Raw genomic sequence first — 21,942 nt, forward strand, 5'->3', positions numbered from 1 at the left:
ACCATTTGCCGCCACTGGTAGTCTGGTATTGTCTTAAATTATGCATAAAATTTATAAATATCTATAAATGGTCAATTATATTTTATTCAACTAGCTAGCTTTTCCATATGGTTTAGCAAAACCAGGGTAAATTACAAGTAATAATTTTATTAATTTGACGTTGAACTATTCTATACTAATGAAGATCACGTACTAAACACAAATGTTTAATTTCATTAAACGCAATATGGTGTATATTAATTAATGTTCATATTTATAATCACTAAAAGCTATTTTTATTATAATGTAACGATACCGTTACTTGTTTTGAAATAATATAATTCACTTTGTAATAAACGACCATAATTTTTGTTTGTCTTTCAAGTATTGAGTGGAAAATGGGGTCACTAAATTCATCATTAACATATAGAGAGAGTACACAACAAGTAGTGTCTATAATTACCTTTTAAATACATTGCACCATTAGAAAATAAGAAAATAGCACCAACATGTGGTGCACTGGTAGACTGTTCCATCCTTAAATAGATGTCTCAAGTTCGAGCTTTGACTATGAAGAAAATTATATTAAGAGCTTCATCTTCAAACGAGTTTTATAGTGCACAGTTCAAATTTAATCAAAACTCTTACAAATAATCATTTAAATTTTATAGCTAATTTCTTATTTTCTTATAATGTCGAAAAACAAAGCCTCGACTTCTAAAATTGTGTCTCCCCAAGAAAGGAGAATTTCTGTGGGCTACTGATAATTCATCTGTATATAGACAAGTTTTCCTCCCTTTAATTTCCATAGGGTGCTACTCTCTCTTTTTTCTTTTCTTTTTTTTCGTACTTGATATTTGATATTAATATTGAAATATGATTAAATTTAAATTTACATAATTTATTTATGGATGGTGCTCCTAAATAGAAATTTAAATTCGAGATCTCTAATTAAAAATTGAGATATTTTAATCATATTCCACTACCACTTATGTTAGATTCTTTGAATAAGGCCTAGTCTCTTTCTTTTTCCAAACTAAATTTGATATCTATATTGGGATATAATTAAATTTGAATTTACATATTGCATATTTTAATTTTAAAAAATTACTTAAATACACATTTTATTTTATCATAATCTCTAAAATTTCCTACCATTTAAAAAAAATACAAAAATTTCTCTCGGATACATCCCGATCCTCTCTTAGATGCATTCTTATCCCCTTTCGAATACATCCCTTTACTCTCGGATATATCCGTGGGCTATGTATCCATAGATTTCCTACCATTTTAAAGAAAATACAAAAATATCTTCTCGGATTCATCCTTACCCTCTCTTGGATACATCCCAATCCCCTTTCAAATACATTCCTTTACTCTCGGATATATCCGTAAGCCTATAGATTTCCTGATATATCCGTTATATGTGTTTGACCAATTTGAATGCCTAGTTGGTATATATGTACATGTGAAATAAAAGTTAATACTCTTTTTTGCGCGTATATATATATCTATATATATATGCGCAAAAAAGTCTTATACGCATAAATTCAAATTAATTAAGACGCTATATATATATATCATCTTAATTAATTTAAATTTATGCGCATAAGACTCTTACCTATCAGAGTTCGGGACTCAAACAACAAATATCTAATTAATTAAAAATGTAGAAATCATATACTTTTGGTGTGGTACCCAAACTTACAGTACTAATAACGATATACAGTAAATTTTATATGTGATTAGTACAAATTAGTTATCTTTTATCAGGTTATCAATTATCGTTTAGCATGATTTTTCTTTATAATGATCTTAAAACTAATTTAATTAAAATGTCTTTTAAATTGTCAATGCAAAAAACGTAAACTCTAATTAATAAGTACTAAAGACAGCAGAACTACTAACTAGGCAGAGAAGTGTGCTCTTAATTGTTTTGTTAGCTAAATGCATGCACCCATAAAGTTGGATTTGACTCTGGGTTAGACTAGTTATAGTGCTGGTAATTACGTGAATTTAATAATTTTTATTTATTACTTTTTTTATTTTATTATATTTATCATGTTTTATTTTTTGAGAGTTAAATTATATTTTAATAACCATTACTTCAATAACTATATATATAGCTTAATCACTACAACAAAATGCTGAATTACATAGAGATTTTTCTGGGGATTTGTATGAAAATTTGCAGGAAAATAAGTATCTTGCGAATTTTCATACTAATCCCTAGAAAAATCCCCATGTAATTCACATTTTTCCTGTAGTGAATAACATAAAAGATAAGCTAAATCAACATCATGATCACTAATTTTGAAAATTTTCACATTATATTACATGAGGAATTAGTCATCTTAGCATGTTTAAAGTGAAATGACAATGATTGTCAATCTAATCTGAATCAAATAAAATAAACCTACTAAATTCGTACAACGTAAAATTCATTTCGTTTTTACGTTCCTTGTTTTGACACACAATATGATTGAAAAAGACAGACACCTAGATTTTGATTTATTTATTTTTCAATATAAATTTACAGTATTAGATTAGTTGTTATTTCCTTTTATTTGGGAACATATAGGACCTACATTGGTTCTTTCTTCTTTAATATGCAATTAATTTTCTTCTTTATTTTACATTTAATTCTATTATTTGTAATATTGACAATTATGATATATGCAATTAAGAAAGTGGCCCTATATATAGATTTTATTGGTTGTGTAAGTAAACTTTAATTACGTGTGGTTGTAAGGTGTACACATGTACATATATTTGCATGATTATTAAATTAATTAATCACAAGGTCTAGGTTCAACACACGTAAGGGTACTTAATTATTTGAAATTCGAGTTTTGAGTATGAAAGAACATTTTGTTAGAAGGTGTGATTACTCATTACGGCTTGTTTAGATCGATTATTTTGAGTGATCTTATTGTTATTTTAAACGTCTATTTTAATTTTACCGTATTATATTGTCAAATATATATGTTTTTATGAAATCATAAGAGATATATGTTCTTTTATGCAACAATTGGTGTGAATCACATTTTTACATATTCTTTTTTCTCATTTTATCTTTACTTATTATATAATCAGATTATATCCTTGATTCTATCTTTTTTGTTTATAATATCTATCATGCATGCATCTTATTTTTCTTTGTAATATTGTAAGTTTAATCTCCATTCTTTTTAAAGAAAAAATATTTGGGGTAGGGGAAAGAAAAATGAGGAAAAGAGATTATAATGCTGGAAATCAAATCTTCACGGACAAGTTGAAAGTTCCAATCGAATCAACTACTAACACTACTAGAAGCAAAGCATTTCCCGTCGGAAATTAATTTAAAAAAATTATGTTATAGAACATAATTTTTCCAGTCATATCCCACTAAACCAGCTCACTTGAAAAATGCATGAGAAAACATATCCTTCATTGAAATAGTGACAAACTTCCTAATTTTTTCATATGAAAACATTGCTATTTTTTCTTTTCTCACCGATTCTATCAAAATATCTTGGAAGAAATAACCATTGAACATTTTTCAATTAAAAATTTTGGTGGAAAGATAGGGACTTTTTTAATAGTATAAGATCCATCTTCTTCCTATTGTTGTTGTGTGACAGTAATTATGAAACTACAGAAATCAATACAATTAGTATCGTATTTATCAAATAGCATGATATGATATGATATTTTTTTTTTTTGATTTGCACCGGGTGTCCGAGTCTCTTTGAGCCCCGACTAATCCCGGGGGTGCACAGGCCCTCGGCAAGGAGTTTCCCGCAAGTGCACCACGGTTAATTCAGGTTTTACCCAGTCCGATGGCCCTCAGAAATTGTTTGCACCTAGTGGGTTTCGAACTTGAGACCTTGAAAGGGAGCAAACCCCAAGGCTCAAGTCAATTGCCAGCAGGCCAACCCCTGAGGGTTGCATGATATGATATGATATAATATAACATAATATATTATAAAATAATATATAAATTACGTAACCATCTAATACTGATCAAAATTAATCGAGTCAGTGAATCCAAATAACAAGTTGTGAAAGAAGAAGAATAGTACGAATGGAAAATGTGAACCATGAGGGGAATGGTGGCATGTTAGATTCATTGTACATAAAAGTTCAAACGGTATCTTTTTTTTCCTCAAGAAGGAAAAATTAAAGATCTTTTATATGAATGTTCACCAAAAAAAAAAACAACTCAAAATTGATAGTAGATTCATTGTACTAGAAGCTTAAAGAATATTGTTATAATATGTTTACATGAATGTACAAGATATCTATATTTTTTCAATTCCTTTGTCTACATAATATATATGTTCTTTAGGAAACAGCCCACAAGGAGAGTTTTCTTGTTAATAATATATAATGTCTCTCTTTTTGTAACTTGATTAAACTTTCAATCATCAAACAAATAGTACTAAGTGCTTTGTTCCACAAAGAAAAAAATAAACAAAAAATTGTATTCAGTTTTTAAGTATCTTGAGTTAATGCTTTGTACAACAACGACACATCTGTGAAATTTTATAAATGAGGTCTGAAGATTGTGGTGTATGTGTACGGGGCCTTTTACTTGTACCTTGTGAAGGCAGAGAAAGATTGTATTTGAATGAACCCTTAGATTTAGTAACGTATATCCAAAATAGTAAGTGAAGAAAATATAGTAATGAAGATAACAATATTTAAGTTTGTTGGGCTAACAAATGTACATTTGAAAACAGAAGAAGATATTATTCCATTGTTTTAATTTGTATGGTATAATATGATTTGATAAGAAATTTAAGAACGAAGAAAAGACTTTTGAACGCACTTGACTTCAGACTTCCATAAAACTACTCCTGTGATTGTTTTGGACTTGGGCTTGAAATACATGTGCTTCATTTTACATTGTTTTGGGCTTGGGCTTGAAATACATGGGCTTAATTTTACATTGTTTCTCTTAGAAAAAGTGCACAAATAGTCGTTATTAGGATCGGTATTTAAAGAATAACCAAGGTTAATAAATTTTTGAAGTATATAAATGCTTCAAATTCGACTTCAGGCATGGAAAAATCTAATTTTTAAGTTTGAAGTTCGACTCTATCAAAGCCTAGGTTTTCTAAATTTAGCTTCTAACATAGAATTAGATTCGAAAATTTAGGTAATCTTTTCATTATAATTAACTTTTAGAGTCGAATGAAACCCAAAATTCATTTCATTTTCTAAGAAAGAATTCTAAGTATATAAGTGTGGATTCTAAGCATTTACATTTGGTTGACCATTGTGGACTTACTATAAATTTGGTTGACCATTCAACATTTTACTTTTATTATATAAAAAAACAAAGATCTACTCAAAATACACACAAAAAAAATATGAAAAACAAAGGTCTTTTTTTCCTTCTTCTTCTCATATTTTGTTATATGAAAAAATCCAATGGAGATCAAATAGATGATATTTGCAAAAATAATCTTGATCCAAATTTATGTGCAAATTCTCTTAGAAAAGATCCAAAAGGTTCTTCTGATGATTTTAAAGGTTTAGCAAATACAATTCTCAATCAATGTTTAAATAATGCCAAAGAAAATTTAGGTCAAGTCCAAAAATTGGCTCCAAATAAATGTCAACAAATTTGTATCCAACAATACAATTTGTGTATCAATACTTATATTCCAAATTCAATTAATCAATTGGGATCTGATCAATTTACACAAGCAATTGGTTCAATTTTGCAATCTGGAGATAGAGCTCTAACTTGTGAAGATTCATGTGGTCAATCTCAATTAAGTCAAAAAAATAATGATTTTGCTCATCTTGTACAAGTGTCTGCTGATGTTTTAAAAACTAAATTGTAATGAATTGTGTCAAAATATTGCTAGTGACATGATGTGTCATGAATACAAGATTTAATTTATATGAGTTTTGTTTCATTTTTAAGATTATAGGTTCAGATCTACTATTTTGATATGTTAGAATTTTTAAATGTGAATTGGTGTTTTGTGTCGAATCTAATACTTTCAATGCAAATATTTAATTTATCTGAATCTAATATTTTGATGTGGCTATAGAGTTCGATGGATTCATATATAATATTACTTGATTTGGATTTTATTTTCGATCGATGTATTTAGGAACGAAAAAAAGAAGGGAATTTTCGCATATAGTTACTCAAAAATAGCTTAATTATGCTTCATAGCTATAGTTTGCTAATTACAATTCGTAGCTACATGTTTAAGGAGGAGAGTGGCGAGCGAGATTGGGAGAGGGAGGAGAGAGACGAGCGAGAGAGGGCAGAGAGTGGAGAAAGGTGAATTGTATATGTATATCGGTTAAATAATTGTATATATGTAACTACTTTGTATATGTACCAATTATTATATTTGTATATTTGTATACAATTTGAATTCGTATACAATTGAATCGAGTTAAAACATTTGTATTTGTATATCCAATCTCACTCTCGCTTTATACAAAAACAAATTATGCATTGTATTTGTATTATTTGTGTTTTATATAAATCGAGCGAGAGAGAGAGAAAGACAAAAGAGAACTAGGCAGCGGAAGATTTATATTTGTATAATTATAAGTGTATAGTGCAGAGAGATATGTATTTGTATATCCCGTCTCCGTTGCTTTATACAAACACAAACTATACATTTGTGTTTTGTATAAAGTGAGAGAGAAATTGATAGAAGAGAAGCGTGAGAGATACAGGCAGGGAGAGGCCAGAGGCGAGAGAGAGATGATTGAAAAAGAGGAGAGTGGCGAGCGAGATTCCAGAGAAAGGGGAGAGAGGCGAAAGTGAGAGAGAGGAGAGAGAGAATGTAATTATAGCTAGAAGTAAGTTTCGAATTACAATTAATGCAAACTATATCTATATTAGCCAATTAACTAATATATATTTGTTTTACTGCGTAATTTTTTTTAATATATAAAAAATAATAAATAAAAATAAAAATTTATTTTAAATATAAGTGACTGCTAAACATTAATAGAAGAATATTAGATTTTGGCAAACTTAAGAATTACATACCCCTCCTCAAGTCGTGGACTATTTTAAACCAATAGGTACAAAGTACAAAATAAATGGTTCTACTTATTTAAGATTATCTGACTGAAGAAGAAAAAATAATAATTACCCAAGGCAGTTATTTCCACCACGTGAGTCAAAACAGTCAATGCTACTCTTTTTGTAGCTGTATTTTTTGAAATATTAATTTAATTTTTTTATAATTTAAAAAATATATTGAATTTTAACATATTACGCTTCAGAAATGCAAGGTAAGATTGCGTATAATGTACCCTTGTAGTTAGCTCTCTCCTCGAATCCTACGTATAGCGGAAGCTCTAGTGAATTAATATACAATATCACGTTAATATGATTTAATTAGTACAAATCTCTATTAGTATAAATTTTATGTACACAGAATTTAAATTCTTTATTTATTATTATTATTTAAACAATTCCCACGTGTCTTTATAATACCTAATAGCCTGTGTGCCCCTACCACTCTCATAGTACTCTAAATATCTTACTTTTTTTTTTCTCCAATTTGTTTTAGCTCAAAAAATAATAATTATCTTCTCATTCTCTTAACTTGCTTTTGAATAATATGATACTAATTGATATACATTGCGGTGAAATGATTAAGATTTCTTTTATTCTTAATTACATGTCCAAATTTTGTTAGAAGCGTCACTTCAAGTTCTGCAATTTGTGAATCTGAATTTAGTCAGACCTTCAATACCGAACACCAATATGATATACTAGTAAGGTTGTTGGTAAAGAGCTTGAAAAAATGGAGATTTTTTTTACAAGTTTTCCGACGGATACCGCCGGAATTCTGGCCATGGCCGGCGCCGGAGAGCCGCCGTCAGTCACTCTAAATTAAAGGTCCTTTTTATCTAACCCTACCCTGTTTTATTCTTTTTTTCTGTTTTAATCTCCAAATGGAATATATTTCTTAGTTTTCTTGTTATAAAACATTTGTTCATAGATTTTTTTGATTTTTTTAGTTTTTTTTTTTTTTTAATTATATGTGAGACACATATTATCCAATATGTGATGAATTTTCAGTATATATTGTGAGAAAAGTATCAGAATGTATCTTAAAACTTAATATTTTGAGTCCTTGTCATAAATTATGGATTCACTATGTACTTTCACAATATGTGTCTCACTTATGTCTTGATGTATCATATACGAAACAACTTATTCTCCGTCACGAAAACTATGGTATATCCTCTTGAATCTAAGGAAAAGATCATAGAAGAGTTGTCTTTAAACTTCATTAAGTAATTGATTGTTGAAATTTTCCTTTGATTTTGGTTCATCCCAATCTAGGAAGTTGTTGGAGTGGGTGGTGCACACATTTTAAAAAATTGGGTAGTTGACTAAAGTTTTTCTTTTGGGTGGTGTGTAATTGATTCAATCAGACAATTTATACTAGCAATGAGAATAATACTAGTTTTTTTTTGGCTAATAGTATGAAATTAGATGCATTTAGTATTATAGAGAATTGATGATACCTAATTATTTGTTATTAACCATTATAGAAAATAACCTTTCTACTTCACAAGTTATGACAGGCGGGGGGTGGGGGGGTGGGGGGGTGGGGGGAGTTATTCGGTATGTATAGGTGTGCCAAATGAGCAAAACTCGGCTTGTTCACAAGTCATGACAGATTAATATAACTTTAGTTTAGATTGTTCACAAGTTTTGTCAGATTGGCAAAAAATTGCATGTGTTGTTCAATTGTTCACGAGTTTTGTTAGATTGGCTCGTTATGGAAAGTCTATGGAGCTTGTAAACTTACCTTACACAAGCCCAATTATCCCAAGCCCAGTAGCCAGATTTTTATCCAAGCCCATATAATGAAGTTTCTGAGGCCCAATAGATTGCAAAGGCCCATTAATATGCTTTATAGTTTATACTACCTTGATTCAATTTTTTTTGGTGATATTAACTAAAGCAGTTTGAGTGCACCTTAATTAATTTTACGAGATACATGCTACCTCTTATCAACACATACACTAAGTAGCTTTATGTACCAAGGCTTGAAGAATTAAGGGGTTATGCTTTGTTGGGAATAACATCGTCTTTTCCAACACTCAAAACCTCCAAGGACAATAACTCTATTAATTCAAGATCAAGTTAACCTACTTCGAGCCTCAAATAGTCAAATGAAACTCAAACACTAAATTATTGCATCACCAAATTAAATTTTCACATCCACCATAACTTAGTGATGTCAAAGCTACACATGAACCTCCTAATGCTAAAATAGTAAACCTAGGTACAAAATATTTAGCTTTTAAATCTTTTAAATAATATTGTGGTGTATTAATATGTTGAAAATTTCTGTTGTTAGTGAATAAGGACATATTTTGACAGCTCTTTATTAATTATGATCGTAGTATATATGACCTCAACTATTAATTAGGGCAATTTTGGATAATTTTACAAAGTTGAAGGGCAGATTTGGAATTTTTCCTTGATATATTTGAATCGTAATTTGTAGCTCACCATTGCTAATTAGTTAATTAGCCCACACGATTTGTCCATTATGTAAGAGGAATCTATTAATCTATGTCCTAACAACTGGATTTAGTTGATTAACACCTCAAGAAAATAAATTATTTGGCATTTTGCTTGATTAAGATTTGGATTATCTCAAAAGAGATCCTCTTAAGCAACTTGTACTAGTTTATTATCACTTGTGCTTTGTGCAATGTACCTTAATTAATAATTACATACTTTATTAAATTTTTATAACAACTATATACGTTACTGGTTGCTCCTTCCCATCAACAAATAAATTAAATATTCAGCCAAAAAAATTCATTATAATTCATAACTTGTATTTGGTTTTGTTGCTAATATTTCAAAGCCTTTACATTATAAAATTAAAATAACATGAATTAATGATTAAAAAAATTTGTTAATCTATTTAATAATGTATTATAAGCGTTATTAGCTATGAAATGTAACGTGATTTTACTAAAATTATGTTTTTCTTTGGTAAAAATGTTAATATTTGTCAAAAGTTAGTTCTTTTATGTTTTAACATGGTATTTTTCTTTATATATGTTTGTGTATGTATATATTTAATTTGATAAATTTACCCTATATGATGGATCAAACGTATAAATATCATACATTTCATGTTTTAAACCTAATTTAAGCTGAAAGAAACTTATTCAATGGTCACCACTAACCATTTTTCGTACCAAATCTTTGGGGTTGCTTCTTTCAATAAGGCTGGTTACATTTTTTTATGTTATTTGTAATAGTAATTAATTGGTTTATGGATGAGTATTGCTCTTAGAGTAGTTGATCTAAAGCTCTGAACATACGTGCCTATGAGTTCTCAAGAAATTAGCCCAGCTGAAGATTCTGAATTTGAGACTTTCTACATAAAAAGTATATTCTTCTTAACAAAGGCATAAGCGCTTGGATGTCGACTCTAATCTTATATTTCTTGAGGAGGCTCTACCACATAAAAATGCTTTATCGTAAATAAGAAACCACTGGTTTTGCTTGGTGTGCTGGCTTATTAATTGTTGTTCATATATATATATATATATATATAGGAAAATTGTAGTATTTTAATGGTGCATGATCAGAAAATAAGATCTCAAAGTACAAGCCCATGACTTTATTAATTAAAAGTAATGGTTATAGTGGAGGGTTCAATGAACCAAATTAGTTTAATCATATAGCAATTAATTCCACCAGCTCATTACTACTACTATTTAATTCTATCTTTTGTTTTTATTTTCTTCTTTTAATTTATTAACAAATGGAGAATATCTATATTTTATTATTCAAGCATGGCTTCTGGTGGACAAGTTTTCTATATATTTGTATTTTTTTTTTTTTGGTTTAGTAGACAGAAAAAATTGCATAGTTGGATTGTCTACTCGTGAACTAATTAATTTATGAGAAAAGACGACAATAACAATAATAACATATTTAGTATAATCGTCTCACAAATAAAGTATGAAAAAAATAATATGTACGCAAAGGTAAAATTTTTTTTATAACCTATAGACATGTTCATTATTTAATCATAAATAATTTGTTTAAAAAGAGTGTGAGTTTATCACGTCCTTCTATATATTGACCAACCTTATATTATGAGACATGTTGATTAAAAAAATTTATAAGAGATTAGGCATATCAATAATGTCAACTAATTGACATTATTGAACCCCTTATATATATCATACATAAGTCAAATATTATAATAATATTATTATTCAATTAATTAGGAGAATAAAATCCAATTTTGCTTAAGGCTTTAGATTAGTCCTCAAAATTAATTGCTTAATGAATTCTCACATTTGAGATTTTCATATTAAAATACGAGCTGACTTTATTCGAAGGGAGGCCTTACTATAATTGGCTTTAATTTTCTTTTAATATTCTTACAATAAAATGATATTATATACAAGTCTAATCAATAAATCTATTCGAGTAGGGGTTCATGCCAGTTAATTGGTGAGACAATAGCTTACGGAGGAGATGATTAGTAACTCATTCGAAAGTATGACCAATTATATTTGAATTGAGATACGATGGGAACTTGAGGAAAGGCTCAAAATAGTCCCTTATCTTTGGGTTAAAGCTCAATGTCATCCTTGAGTTTTTACATGGAGCAATAATAATCTCTCATGTTTGCAATATTGGTGCACTTTTGGTCCTCCCCTAACTTTTTGTCTATTTTTTAACATTAATTTTGTTCACAATTTTATGTAAGGAATGTCCAATGGTCTTTTTATATATTTAGTAGAAATAATAACTCTATGTGAGAGAAGGTGATAAGAAGAACACCTTATTCTGTTCAGTAGAAATATTATTGCAGTTAAACTAAGAACATCTTAACATATGACGTTGGAAGAAAAGAAAAAAATTGTACTATTGCACGTGAAATTATCGTGATGAACCTCTCGATTTTACCTGCAATACGATTTCTACTAAACAAAACAAGGTGTTTTTCTTCTCATATTCTCTCACATAGAGTTATTATTTCTACTATATATAAAAAGACGATTGGACATTCCTTACATAAAATTGTGAACAAAATTAATGTTAAAAAATAGGCAAAAATTTAGGGGAGGACCAAAAGTGCATCAATATTGCAAACATGAGGGACTATTAGTGCTCTATGTGAAAACTCAAGGATGACTTTGAGCCTTAACCCAAAGATGAGGGACTATTTTAAGCCTTTCCTCATGGGAATTTATTAGAGGCAATATTGAGGATTTTCCATGGTTGAATAATACTTTCTCCATCTAAATTATTCGTCGTTATTTTTAAAAATAAATATTTCAAATTATTTATCATTTTATGAGTTCAAGACAAAATTGATTAGTTTTTCCATTTCAGTCGTAAATCGTTATTGTTTTAAATTACAAACACATCAATAGATTAAATATTTAATGAAGAAATATTATATCTAAAGACATTAATGAAGGTGAAATAGTCGAACACATCAAGATGTGTGTAAAAAAACACAATCTATCCATTACAAACTCATCAAGAGGTGTGTAAGGAAAACACGTAACACGACAGATAATCTGAAACGGAAGAATTAAGTAATACTCCCTCTATCCCTAATTACTTGTCCACTTTTGAATTGACACACCTATTAAGAAATCAATTAATGACACAATGAGTTTACCATTTTACCCCTATTAATTATGAAGTGGATGAAATGTTCTGCATTTTTCAAAGTAATTAGTCATTTAATTGAGGGTATAATAGGTTAAAAAAACTATCCTTTTTTGATTTGTCAAAATGTACAAGTAATTAGGGACAACTATAAAAGAAAAAGTGAATAAGTAATTAGAAACAGAGGGAGTAGTGAATAGTTGAATGCTAATAACAAGTTTTAGGTAATATAATTATATATTTTCAACTCCTAATAGGTAAAGTGAAAAAGAGGTCCAATATAATGGTCCATACATTTGACTTTAGGGACCCATTTTGTATATATTTTGGGATTCTAAAAATGGGACCAATTAGAAAAAGAAAACTGAAAATTGAAGGAACATATTCTGTATCAATCGAGAATAAAATTGGGGACCAAGTTAAAAAGACAATAAATAAATGATAAAATCCATGTGATGATTAGTTATATTTTTTCAAAAAAGATAATTAACATTTTAATTTAAAAAAAGAGTAAAAAGATGCAAAATACTTGTATATTTTATCAATAAACATGTGGGTTAGTTACAAGAATATGAAACTTCAACTATAATTAAAATGTCATAAATTAGTTTAATTAAAATGTCAATCGACTTAAAAGTTATTAAAATTGATCATATCACGCAAATGTGTTTTATTTTATATGATACTCTTTCCTAATTAATTCATTTAAGAAAATGTCATTTTTCCAACTTTAATTTATCAGTTTATCATTAACTATAAAGGCGAAGTCAGGATTTGAACTCTACGGATTCTAAATTCTAGGTTAACGACGTCAAGTTTATAACTGAATGTTATACGTATTTAGTAAATTTTTTAATATAATTATAAAATTTGAACTAAAGTTACTAAATTTGATCAAATTCATACGTCGGCTTCTAACTCCACCTACGTATTATCAATTATATTTCATAGCAAAACATAATATAATCCATCCTAATATTATACTCCACAAAACAATATAATACAATACACACAATAATATATGATACGACACCATCCAATTATTCACAAAAATGTCATAACAACTATAAGATCATAAGTTATGATTTTTTTTTTTTTAATTTTATAAACTCTATTTGTAGTCAAATATTGTTACAAGAATTGAAATGAATGGAGAATAATATTAATATATAGAATATATGGACAAAAAGACAGTAAATCTGATATTGTGGATCCATTTTAGATGGGAATATCCTTAAAAACATTGGTAGGGTCAAAGTTATGATGAAAAATAGGTTGAAAAAAACATGCATGGTTCCTCAATAGGTAGACACAATCTGTTCCAAATCAAAACTGTTACCAAAAACTGATAATACTCTTCCTTCTCCAATAAAGATGGTAGGATTATTGGTCCACCCCCTTCTATTTTTCTTTAATCGTATCATATCCTAAATTTATTGGTTCAATTAATTCGAAATCACATTGAGTATCTATAACAATGTATTCAATATAATTCGTATAACAATGTATTCAATATAATTCGTATAACAATGTATTCAATATAATTTGTATAACAATGTATTCAATATAATTCGTAAGTGAAACTTAGAAAAAATGATGGTGTAGATGACTTTGTATAAACTTAGGTCTATAGATTAATATATACTCTTCCTTATTGCATTGAGTAGATAGAGTAAAACACTACCTAATTAAAGGTTGTTTTTACCAACATGGGTTGTGGTGCACTGATAGGAGTGCTTCACCCTTAACCAGAGGTCTCGAGTTCGAGCTTTGGGTATGGAGAAAATCCTGTTGGGAGAGCCACCCTCGAATGGGCCCTGCAGTGCGCGATTTAGATTTAATTGAGGCTTCAACGTGGACTCCAGACACCGGATGGAAAACAAAAAAAAAAGAGGTTGTTTTTTTTTTGTTTTGAGGTGTGAGGGATTCAAATTTGAGATTTTTTTTTTTCGTTAAGAATGTAAGGTTTCTAATTATAATTGTACCACACTCGTTTGTGATGATCATGATGGGGCAAGGGTCGATCTGTAATGTAATATGTGAGATTTACGTGATAAATTTAATAATTTTTATTCAGATACTATATATATAACTCAATTATTACCGTATATTAAAATTGAACTAGCTTCAAGAATATATTGTGAATTCACCTGGGTGAGTCCCTTACTCACTCTCCCTCCAACCACACTCATTGGTGATGACCGACATGGAGGATCTCATTGTAATATGAGAGTTTTCGTGAATCTAATAAAAAAAAATTACACAAATTTTAAACATATATGTATGACAAAAATAATTATGTAGTTATAATTATTTGACTGTAAATTCAATTATCATTATATCAAATTAAAGTTCATATAAAAATATATAAAATTCAAACAAATCCATCCCTTCTCATTTTCCCTCCAACTCACAAAATTAAATAAAAGAACTTTGTATTAAATTAATAGTATAGCTTTAAATTTACTGCATGTAGTATGTTTCATCTTTATGTTTTTTTTTTTTTTTTTGAAAAGGACTTGTTATTCTCCATGTACCCTAATTGCTGTTTATTTGCCTTGTCTAGTTATGATCTTCTTTTTTTTTTCTCTTTTCTTTTTTCCCTCCTTTGGCTTTGTGAAAGATTCAATAATTTTTATCATAATGTAAAGTACTTGTATGTGTCTTTGGGTTGTCTATCACATGCCTTTGTGAACTTACATTGGTCAATTACATAATTTACTATGTTCCAATTTATGTGATGATAATTTATTCGATACAATAATATTATCAGTTGAATTAACAATATGGTTCTCCTTATTTGATCGAATCTTTTTGTGGGGTCCTATTTGATTTTATCGGTCTCGGGTAGAAAATGTCTAAGATTTTATGATGCTAGAATGCGTACAATTAAAGAAAATAATAAATTGTGAGGTTAACTTGATTATCTAACACACTGATATGTATGCGAACACACAATTTATTTATATTTACTTACTCAAATTTTGAATCAAAAGTGTCTCGTTGAAACAAGAGTTGTAGAATTCTTTTGAAATATACTAGCTTAGTTCGAGTGTCTAATCAAAATATCTTACCAAATTTTAAAAATTGGTTATGTGTTAATTTAACCTAACAATATTATCTTTCTCATTTCTAGGAAGTAGTATATATATATTATTATTTTATTTTTTACTTCTTTTTATTTTGGAAAAAAAGAAAAGATTGCGTTGAAAATATAACGACAATAGTAACACGTCTTATCGAAGATATTATTTCTCATTGTCCATATTGCCACAACAAGAGTAACATTAATTTTGAAAATACGTTTTAGACATTTCAATTTGTTTTCATTGTGTCTAGTAGACATCCAATATAAATCTGACACATAAATTTTGAAGGTGTCTAGATAATCATTTTTTAAATTAAAGTGTTCAATAGATTAGGCATCTTTTGAAGTTGAAATATTCAATTATTTGATATCAAATTAAAATGTTTATCTATGTATTTTACCGGAGAAATAAATAAATTAAAGAGTAATTTTTTTCTGTCTTGGTCAAATTGTTTGGAAGATTCCATGATCTGCCAGACATGTGCCTCCACTCATTCCATCTCATTACAATAAATTATACTGACTGCTTTCGAAAAAATAGACATCAACATTTATGTATTTTATTTGTCTTTTTTTTTTTGTTATATATGGGGAAAAGATTTAAATTTATCCCTAAATCTTGTAAATCAGATCATATTTGTTATTTGGTAATAGTTGAGGTCCAATTAATAAAAGTATATTGAAAATTTAATTTTAATGGATTTAACTTTAAATTTTTTTAAATATTAAACTTACTATACTATTAAATTATGAGCTCAAATATAATCCTATATACTTGAAAGTTATGAATTCAGACAAACAATTGATCTAAACCTCTAAATATCAAAAGTTATGAATTCAGACAAATGATTGATCTAAACCTCTAAATATCAATGCTTTTATACTAACAATAAGCATTTTAACATATAAATATTATTTTAATGAGTCAAATTTGCCTTTGAATTATATGAAACATTCAAAATTGCTCATGAATCACCCTTTGGGGTGGCCTAGAGGTTTAGGCTTCGACATCCATGTTAGAGGTTTTAAGTTCAAAATTCCTAGTCAACAAATTTGTCTTCTTGGTCGAGCTCGTCGCATCAGACTTGCCTAGTGCAGTTACCTCTCCTGTGTGGTTTGCGAGCTATTTAACATAGGAGCAGAGTTTCACCCTATGCGCATTAAAAGGATAACAACTGCTCATGAAGTTATAAGAAATCCAAATTTAAATTTTCTTTTGGATTTTGATCATTTATATCTACATTAGGAAACTTAACTTAAAATATACAAAAAGTCTTATTCATTATCTATTAAACCATACTTCTAATTTTTAGTATCAAAGTACGTCAAAATTCAAAATTATGAATCTGCCTCTTTTCGAAAAGGTAAGATGCATGAATAAGAATGGGGTGAGAAAAACATATAGAGATGGAGGAGCACACATGGGAAACAAATCTTGAAAGAAATTGCCATGTCTCAAAGATAAGGTAAGCACACATAATTAAATTTCACAAGAGAAAAGAAGGCCACCATTGCTTACATCACCTGTATCTCTTGATGGATTTTTGTGGGTCCCCTCTACCCCTCCAATACACTTCAACTCCCACTTGCATTTTCCTTTACCTAAATACTCGTTCAGTTTCAATTTATATGTCTGATTTTTATTATGAACAAAGTTTAAGAAAATAAGAAAGATTTTTGATTTTGTAGTTCTGAATTAACGATATGTTGAATATATCAAATATTGTTTCATCTTATAGTTTTAAACATATCATGTGGAGAGTTAAAACGAGAGAAAAAAGTCACTTCTTTTTAAACAAACTAAAAAGAAAAGTAAGATAACAAAGTTAAAATTAAAAAATTACCAAAATGTTATTTCATCTTATATTTTAAATATAACAGGTAAACTAAAAGATTACTAAATAAGTAAAGAAGAAGTAAATGTTCTTTTTCAATCAAACTAAAATGGAAAATGAAACAACATACTAAATATAGAAAGATGTAAAAAAAAAACATACTAAAAAGAAAAGTTTCATGACAAATGGAACAAGTAGTTAAATTTTAGTTGGTTAGAAGAATATATCCTTCAAAGTTAGTTGCGTCGAAGATCTTTAGAAAATAACCTTTATATTTATGAAGTCTGTAAAATTTACGTATATTTTTTTCTTCTTATGATATAAAAATATACTAAATATATTATTATAATAATTTTCTTTCTTTTGGTCTTATATACATGGAAAAAAACCCCAAAAAAACTCCAAGAATCATCATCATTATCAAGCAATATTATAAAAGCAAGGCAACCCCATGTTGTAGATTTGTAATCTTTTTGGTAATCCATATTCTTTTTATATATATTCCACTTTCTATTATTGCATTGGTCTTTCTTATTGCTTCTCTGGCCTTGTAACTCCAAAAACCAGCTTGGAAAAAAATACTTGGAGAGAGAAAAATAAAAAAAGCTTCAACTTTTTTTCTCTGTTTTGTTTTGAAAAAAAATAAAATGGGAATGGCAGCTGCAGATCTACAGTTTCATGTTCTTGCTGTCGATGATAGTTTAATTGATAGAAAACTCATTGAAAGACTCTTTAAAATCTCTTCTTGCCAAGGTAACTTCTTGATTCACATAAAGTTTATGTCTTTATTCAGAAGTCTCGAGTTTGCTTACAGAAGGTTTTTGATAAGGAGTGAATTCCAAGGGTGATTTATTAGAAATGAGCGGTTTTGAACTTTTGATTATAAGTTTTGCTCCAATGAGCAACACTTTTGACTTTTCACCTTGACGGAGTTTAAAAAGTTCAAGATCATTCATTTTCAAGGTTATTAGATGTAATTTTCTGACATCTGAATTAGTCAGATGACTAGTATGAATACTGGATACCAAATGAAAAACTAAAAAGTTTATGTCTTTAAAATGGTTTTAATTAACTGTTAGTTTATATTGGTATTGATTTTATTCTTTTTGTGGGCATTTTGTATTGTGTTGATGGCAGTTACTACTGTGGATTCTGGAAGTAAAGCTTTGGAATTTCTTGGTTTACAAGAAGAACATGATGAACAGAATCACCCTTGTGTTTCTCCTAGCAACCAACAGGTAATTTACTATTTTCTCTGTTTCAATTCGATTGTTTGGTTTTGACTTGATATGGAATTCAAGAAAGTAATAAAAGACTTTTGAATCTCGTAGTCTTAAACGAAACATATGTTGAATGTATCATAATTTTCTTGGAAACATATTAAAAGGGAAAGTAAGACAAATAAATTGAAACGGACGGGCTACAAATTTGAACTTTCACTCTGATTTTCCAAGAAAATTTGGACAGAAAAATTAATTCTTCGTTTACTGAAATATTGCAGGAAGTGGAAATTAATCTTATTATAACAGATTATTGTATGCCTGGGATGACAGGCTATGATTTGTTAAAGAAAATTAAGGTATGTTTATTTTTTTTATTCTATTTTTCTCTTTCTGTTTACTGCTATATTCCCCTTTTACTTTCTTTCCAAATTCTCTGTCATTTTCCTTTCTTGGAAAAAATACTCTGATAACAAAATTTTCCACATAAATTGCTTCTGTCATACTAAAGATTTTATCTTTTTTCTTTTCTTAAAGTGTTTCTCCCACTTGGACTTAATGTCCTTTTCTCACCTTTCAATTTTTGAGATCATTTGAGAATCTAATGAGCAAATATTACATATCTAATATAGTGCTTATTAGATATTGAAAGGGTCATGTACCTTGTCATTTTCAACTATTTCACTCTGCCTCTTAAAAAATGTTGTCATATTCGATGTACACTATTTTTCGAGGATTTGACATGTTTCTGTGTTGGATTCTTAAAAAATACACTATTTTTGGAGTTTCTGACATGCACTCGTTGCATTTTTACTTACATTTTTCTTTCTTTTGAACAGGAATCTGCATCTCTGAGGAACATACCAGTAGTCATTATGTCATCTGAAAATGTTCCTTCAAGAATCAGTAGGTAAGAACAGAACAATCAAATTCATCTCTTTTTATGTGTCTATATGACTCGAACATGTGACCTATAGGTCGATAACTTTACTGTTGTTCCAAGACTAATTCAATTGCGTATTGATTGATTTACAGATGCTTAGAAGAAGGAGCAGAAGAATTTTTCTTGAAGCCAGTAAGGTTATCAGATGTTAATAAACTTAAACCTCATATGATGAAAACCAAATGTAAAAGCCCCAAACAACAACAACCTGAGATAATTGTGACACAAGACAATCAAGAATCAATAGACATAACATATGTTGTTCCACCAGAAGAAAATCAAGAAACAGACAACACATTACAACAACAGAAATCACAAGACAACAGTAACAACAACAACAAGAGAAAGGCCATAGAAGAAAATCTATCACCAGACAGAACAAGACAAAGATTGAGTAGCCTCACAACAGTCTAATCTCTGTTGCAAATATGTTAACATTTTTTTTTCTTCTTCAATTTGGAAATTTAATCCAGATAACCCCTTTTTGTTTTTCCTTTATTCAACTTTTTATTTAATTAACATAGTTTAGGACAATGTGAGATGAATCCTAATGTAGAGGGGAAGAGAAAATCATCCATCTTTATAACATGATGTGACCTCCAAAGGGCGGGTTGAAAAGAAGGACGTACAGACTTTTAGGCTGATAAGCTTCTGAAGAAAAATGGTGTATATGACACCTCAATCAAATCCCACATCGGAATGAGAGAGAAAAGTAAACTGTATTATAAGACATGGTACGCGTGCTTTTGAGCTCAATGATGGGCCAAAGTACATTTTACATGGGAAGAAATTTTCATCCATTTTTGTTTTGCTAATCTAAGAGGGGAACAGTATTGCCAAAGTAGATAAAAATGTGTTGAAATTTACTTGTAAATAGACAAGCATTTTTAACATCGTGTCTTTATTCTTCTCCACTTAGACAAGGTTCAAATCTATAACGGGTATCTCACACACACATCATATGCAACAAGGTTTGTGCTCTTATCGACCACTATGATCCTCTCCGTAACTTTCTCCACTTAAATCTCAGATCTTTATCAGTAATATGCATCTAACTCACACATTAGACTTTTTTGGATTCCCATTTTCTTTTGAAGTGATTAAACTATTGTAAGACAAAAAAATGAAACTATTGAGTTACTTAGTTTTCAAGAATTCATGATAATTTTGATGAAAGCAAGATTGACTTTTACATTTGATGCCTTTGTTTACTTTTTGTTCAGAAGTTATTTTTTCTCAATCTTCTCTTGAATGAAAGATTTGGGTAAAATTTTCAACAGCCAATTGGTGAGTTGAATGTCATTACTTTTTGACTTTATTGTCCAATTCACCTTATAGAAAAAAGGTTCAACCTGTTTTCTTTTGATGTAAAATTAGGAACTTTGGTATCAAATTATAATCTTTATTGAGTGTACTCAAACCCCACATTAAGGTCTCCATTTATGATGTAGTATGACTTTTCAGACGCTTTTAATATGATGTGATATTATCTGTTTTGAGTCAAAGTCGTATGAACTTTTTTAAAGAACTTCATACGATACTATTAAGAGTATCACTGTATCTTATATATGCAACTTCTTTGTCTTTTTAGTTGTTAATGTGAGGTTTTGTTTGTATACCCAAAGTCTCCCCCCTCGAACTAAGTTAATAGAAGTAGTAGAGTCGTTTGTAGACGGACCAAAGGACTAAATCGGCCTCCACACCATTACTCTATAAAATACATACTCATTTCGTCAAATCATTAGTATAATATTGTCTACTTTAAGTCAAGTCTATACGGTCTCACTTTATATATAGGTTTTTTTTTTCTTTTCAACTACTAAAATGATACTGTGTTCACACACTCGACATGACTTTTTTAGGCAAGGTGATAAAGAGTGTGAAAGAGGGAGAAAATATTATTTTTTTGGGGTGCACTTAATGTCTTTACCCCTATTTTTCTTTTATCATTTTGACAACATAAAAGTACTTTATAGCATATATCATGATCAACAAAAGTCATTAGTATATGCTTTGCTAATTTTACATAGCCTTTAAAGTTGAAAAAAAAGCAAGATATTACTAGATTTTACAGCATGCAGAATCTGAATATTTTTCAACTATCTACAAATCAAATCCTCTTAGTGCTTTAGATCTTCACACACATTAAAAAAGATTAAGTCTAAAGTAATAAAATTCTAATTAAGAATTGTAGCAAATTAAAAATACTGATCATTGAA

The 21,942-nt window shown here is 28.9% G+C and overlaps 1 protein-coding gene across 1 annotated transcript; it reads left to right on the forward strand.

The window, feature by feature from the left end:
* Window positions 1-17,999: 17,999 nt before the first annotated feature.
* Window positions 18,000-20,221, forward strand: LOC125865112 (two-component response regulator ORR9-like). Its single transcript, XM_049545280.1, has 5 exons — window positions 18,000-18,313; window positions 18,698-18,798; window positions 19,062-19,139; window positions 19,620-19,690; window positions 19,816-20,221. Exons 1-5 carry the CDS (start codon window positions 18,208-18,210, stop codon window positions 20,135-20,137), a joined length of 678 nt encoding a protein of 225 aa, XP_049401237.1. The 5' UTR covers window positions 18,000-18,207; the 3' UTR covers window positions 20,138-20,221.
* The last annotated feature ends 1,721 nt before the right edge of the window (window positions 20,222-21,942 follow it).

Source organism: Solanum stenotomum, chromosome 5 (assembly GCF_019186545.1).
Source record: "Solanum stenotomum isolate F172 chromosome 5, ASM1918654v1, whole genome shotgun sequence".
NCBI classification, from domain to species: domain Eukaryota; kingdom Viridiplantae; phylum Streptophyta; class Magnoliopsida; order Solanales; family Solanaceae; genus Solanum; species Solanum stenotomum.

Bases quoted from the DNA above. Each gene is read 5' to 3' on its own strand.
- LOC125865112 (XM_049545280.1), top strand. From the start codon at position 18,208: ATGGGAATGGCAGCTGCAGATCTACAGTTTCATGTTCTTGCTGTCGAT. The intron at 18,314-18,697 runs GTAACTTCTTGA...TGTTGATGGCAG, and splicing joins TAAAATCTCTTCTTGCCAAG to TTACTACTGTGGATTCTGGA. The intron at 19,691-19,815 runs GTAAGAACAGAA...ATTGATTTACAG, and splicing joins GTTCCTTCAAGAATCAGTAG to ATGCTTAGAAGAAGGAGCAG.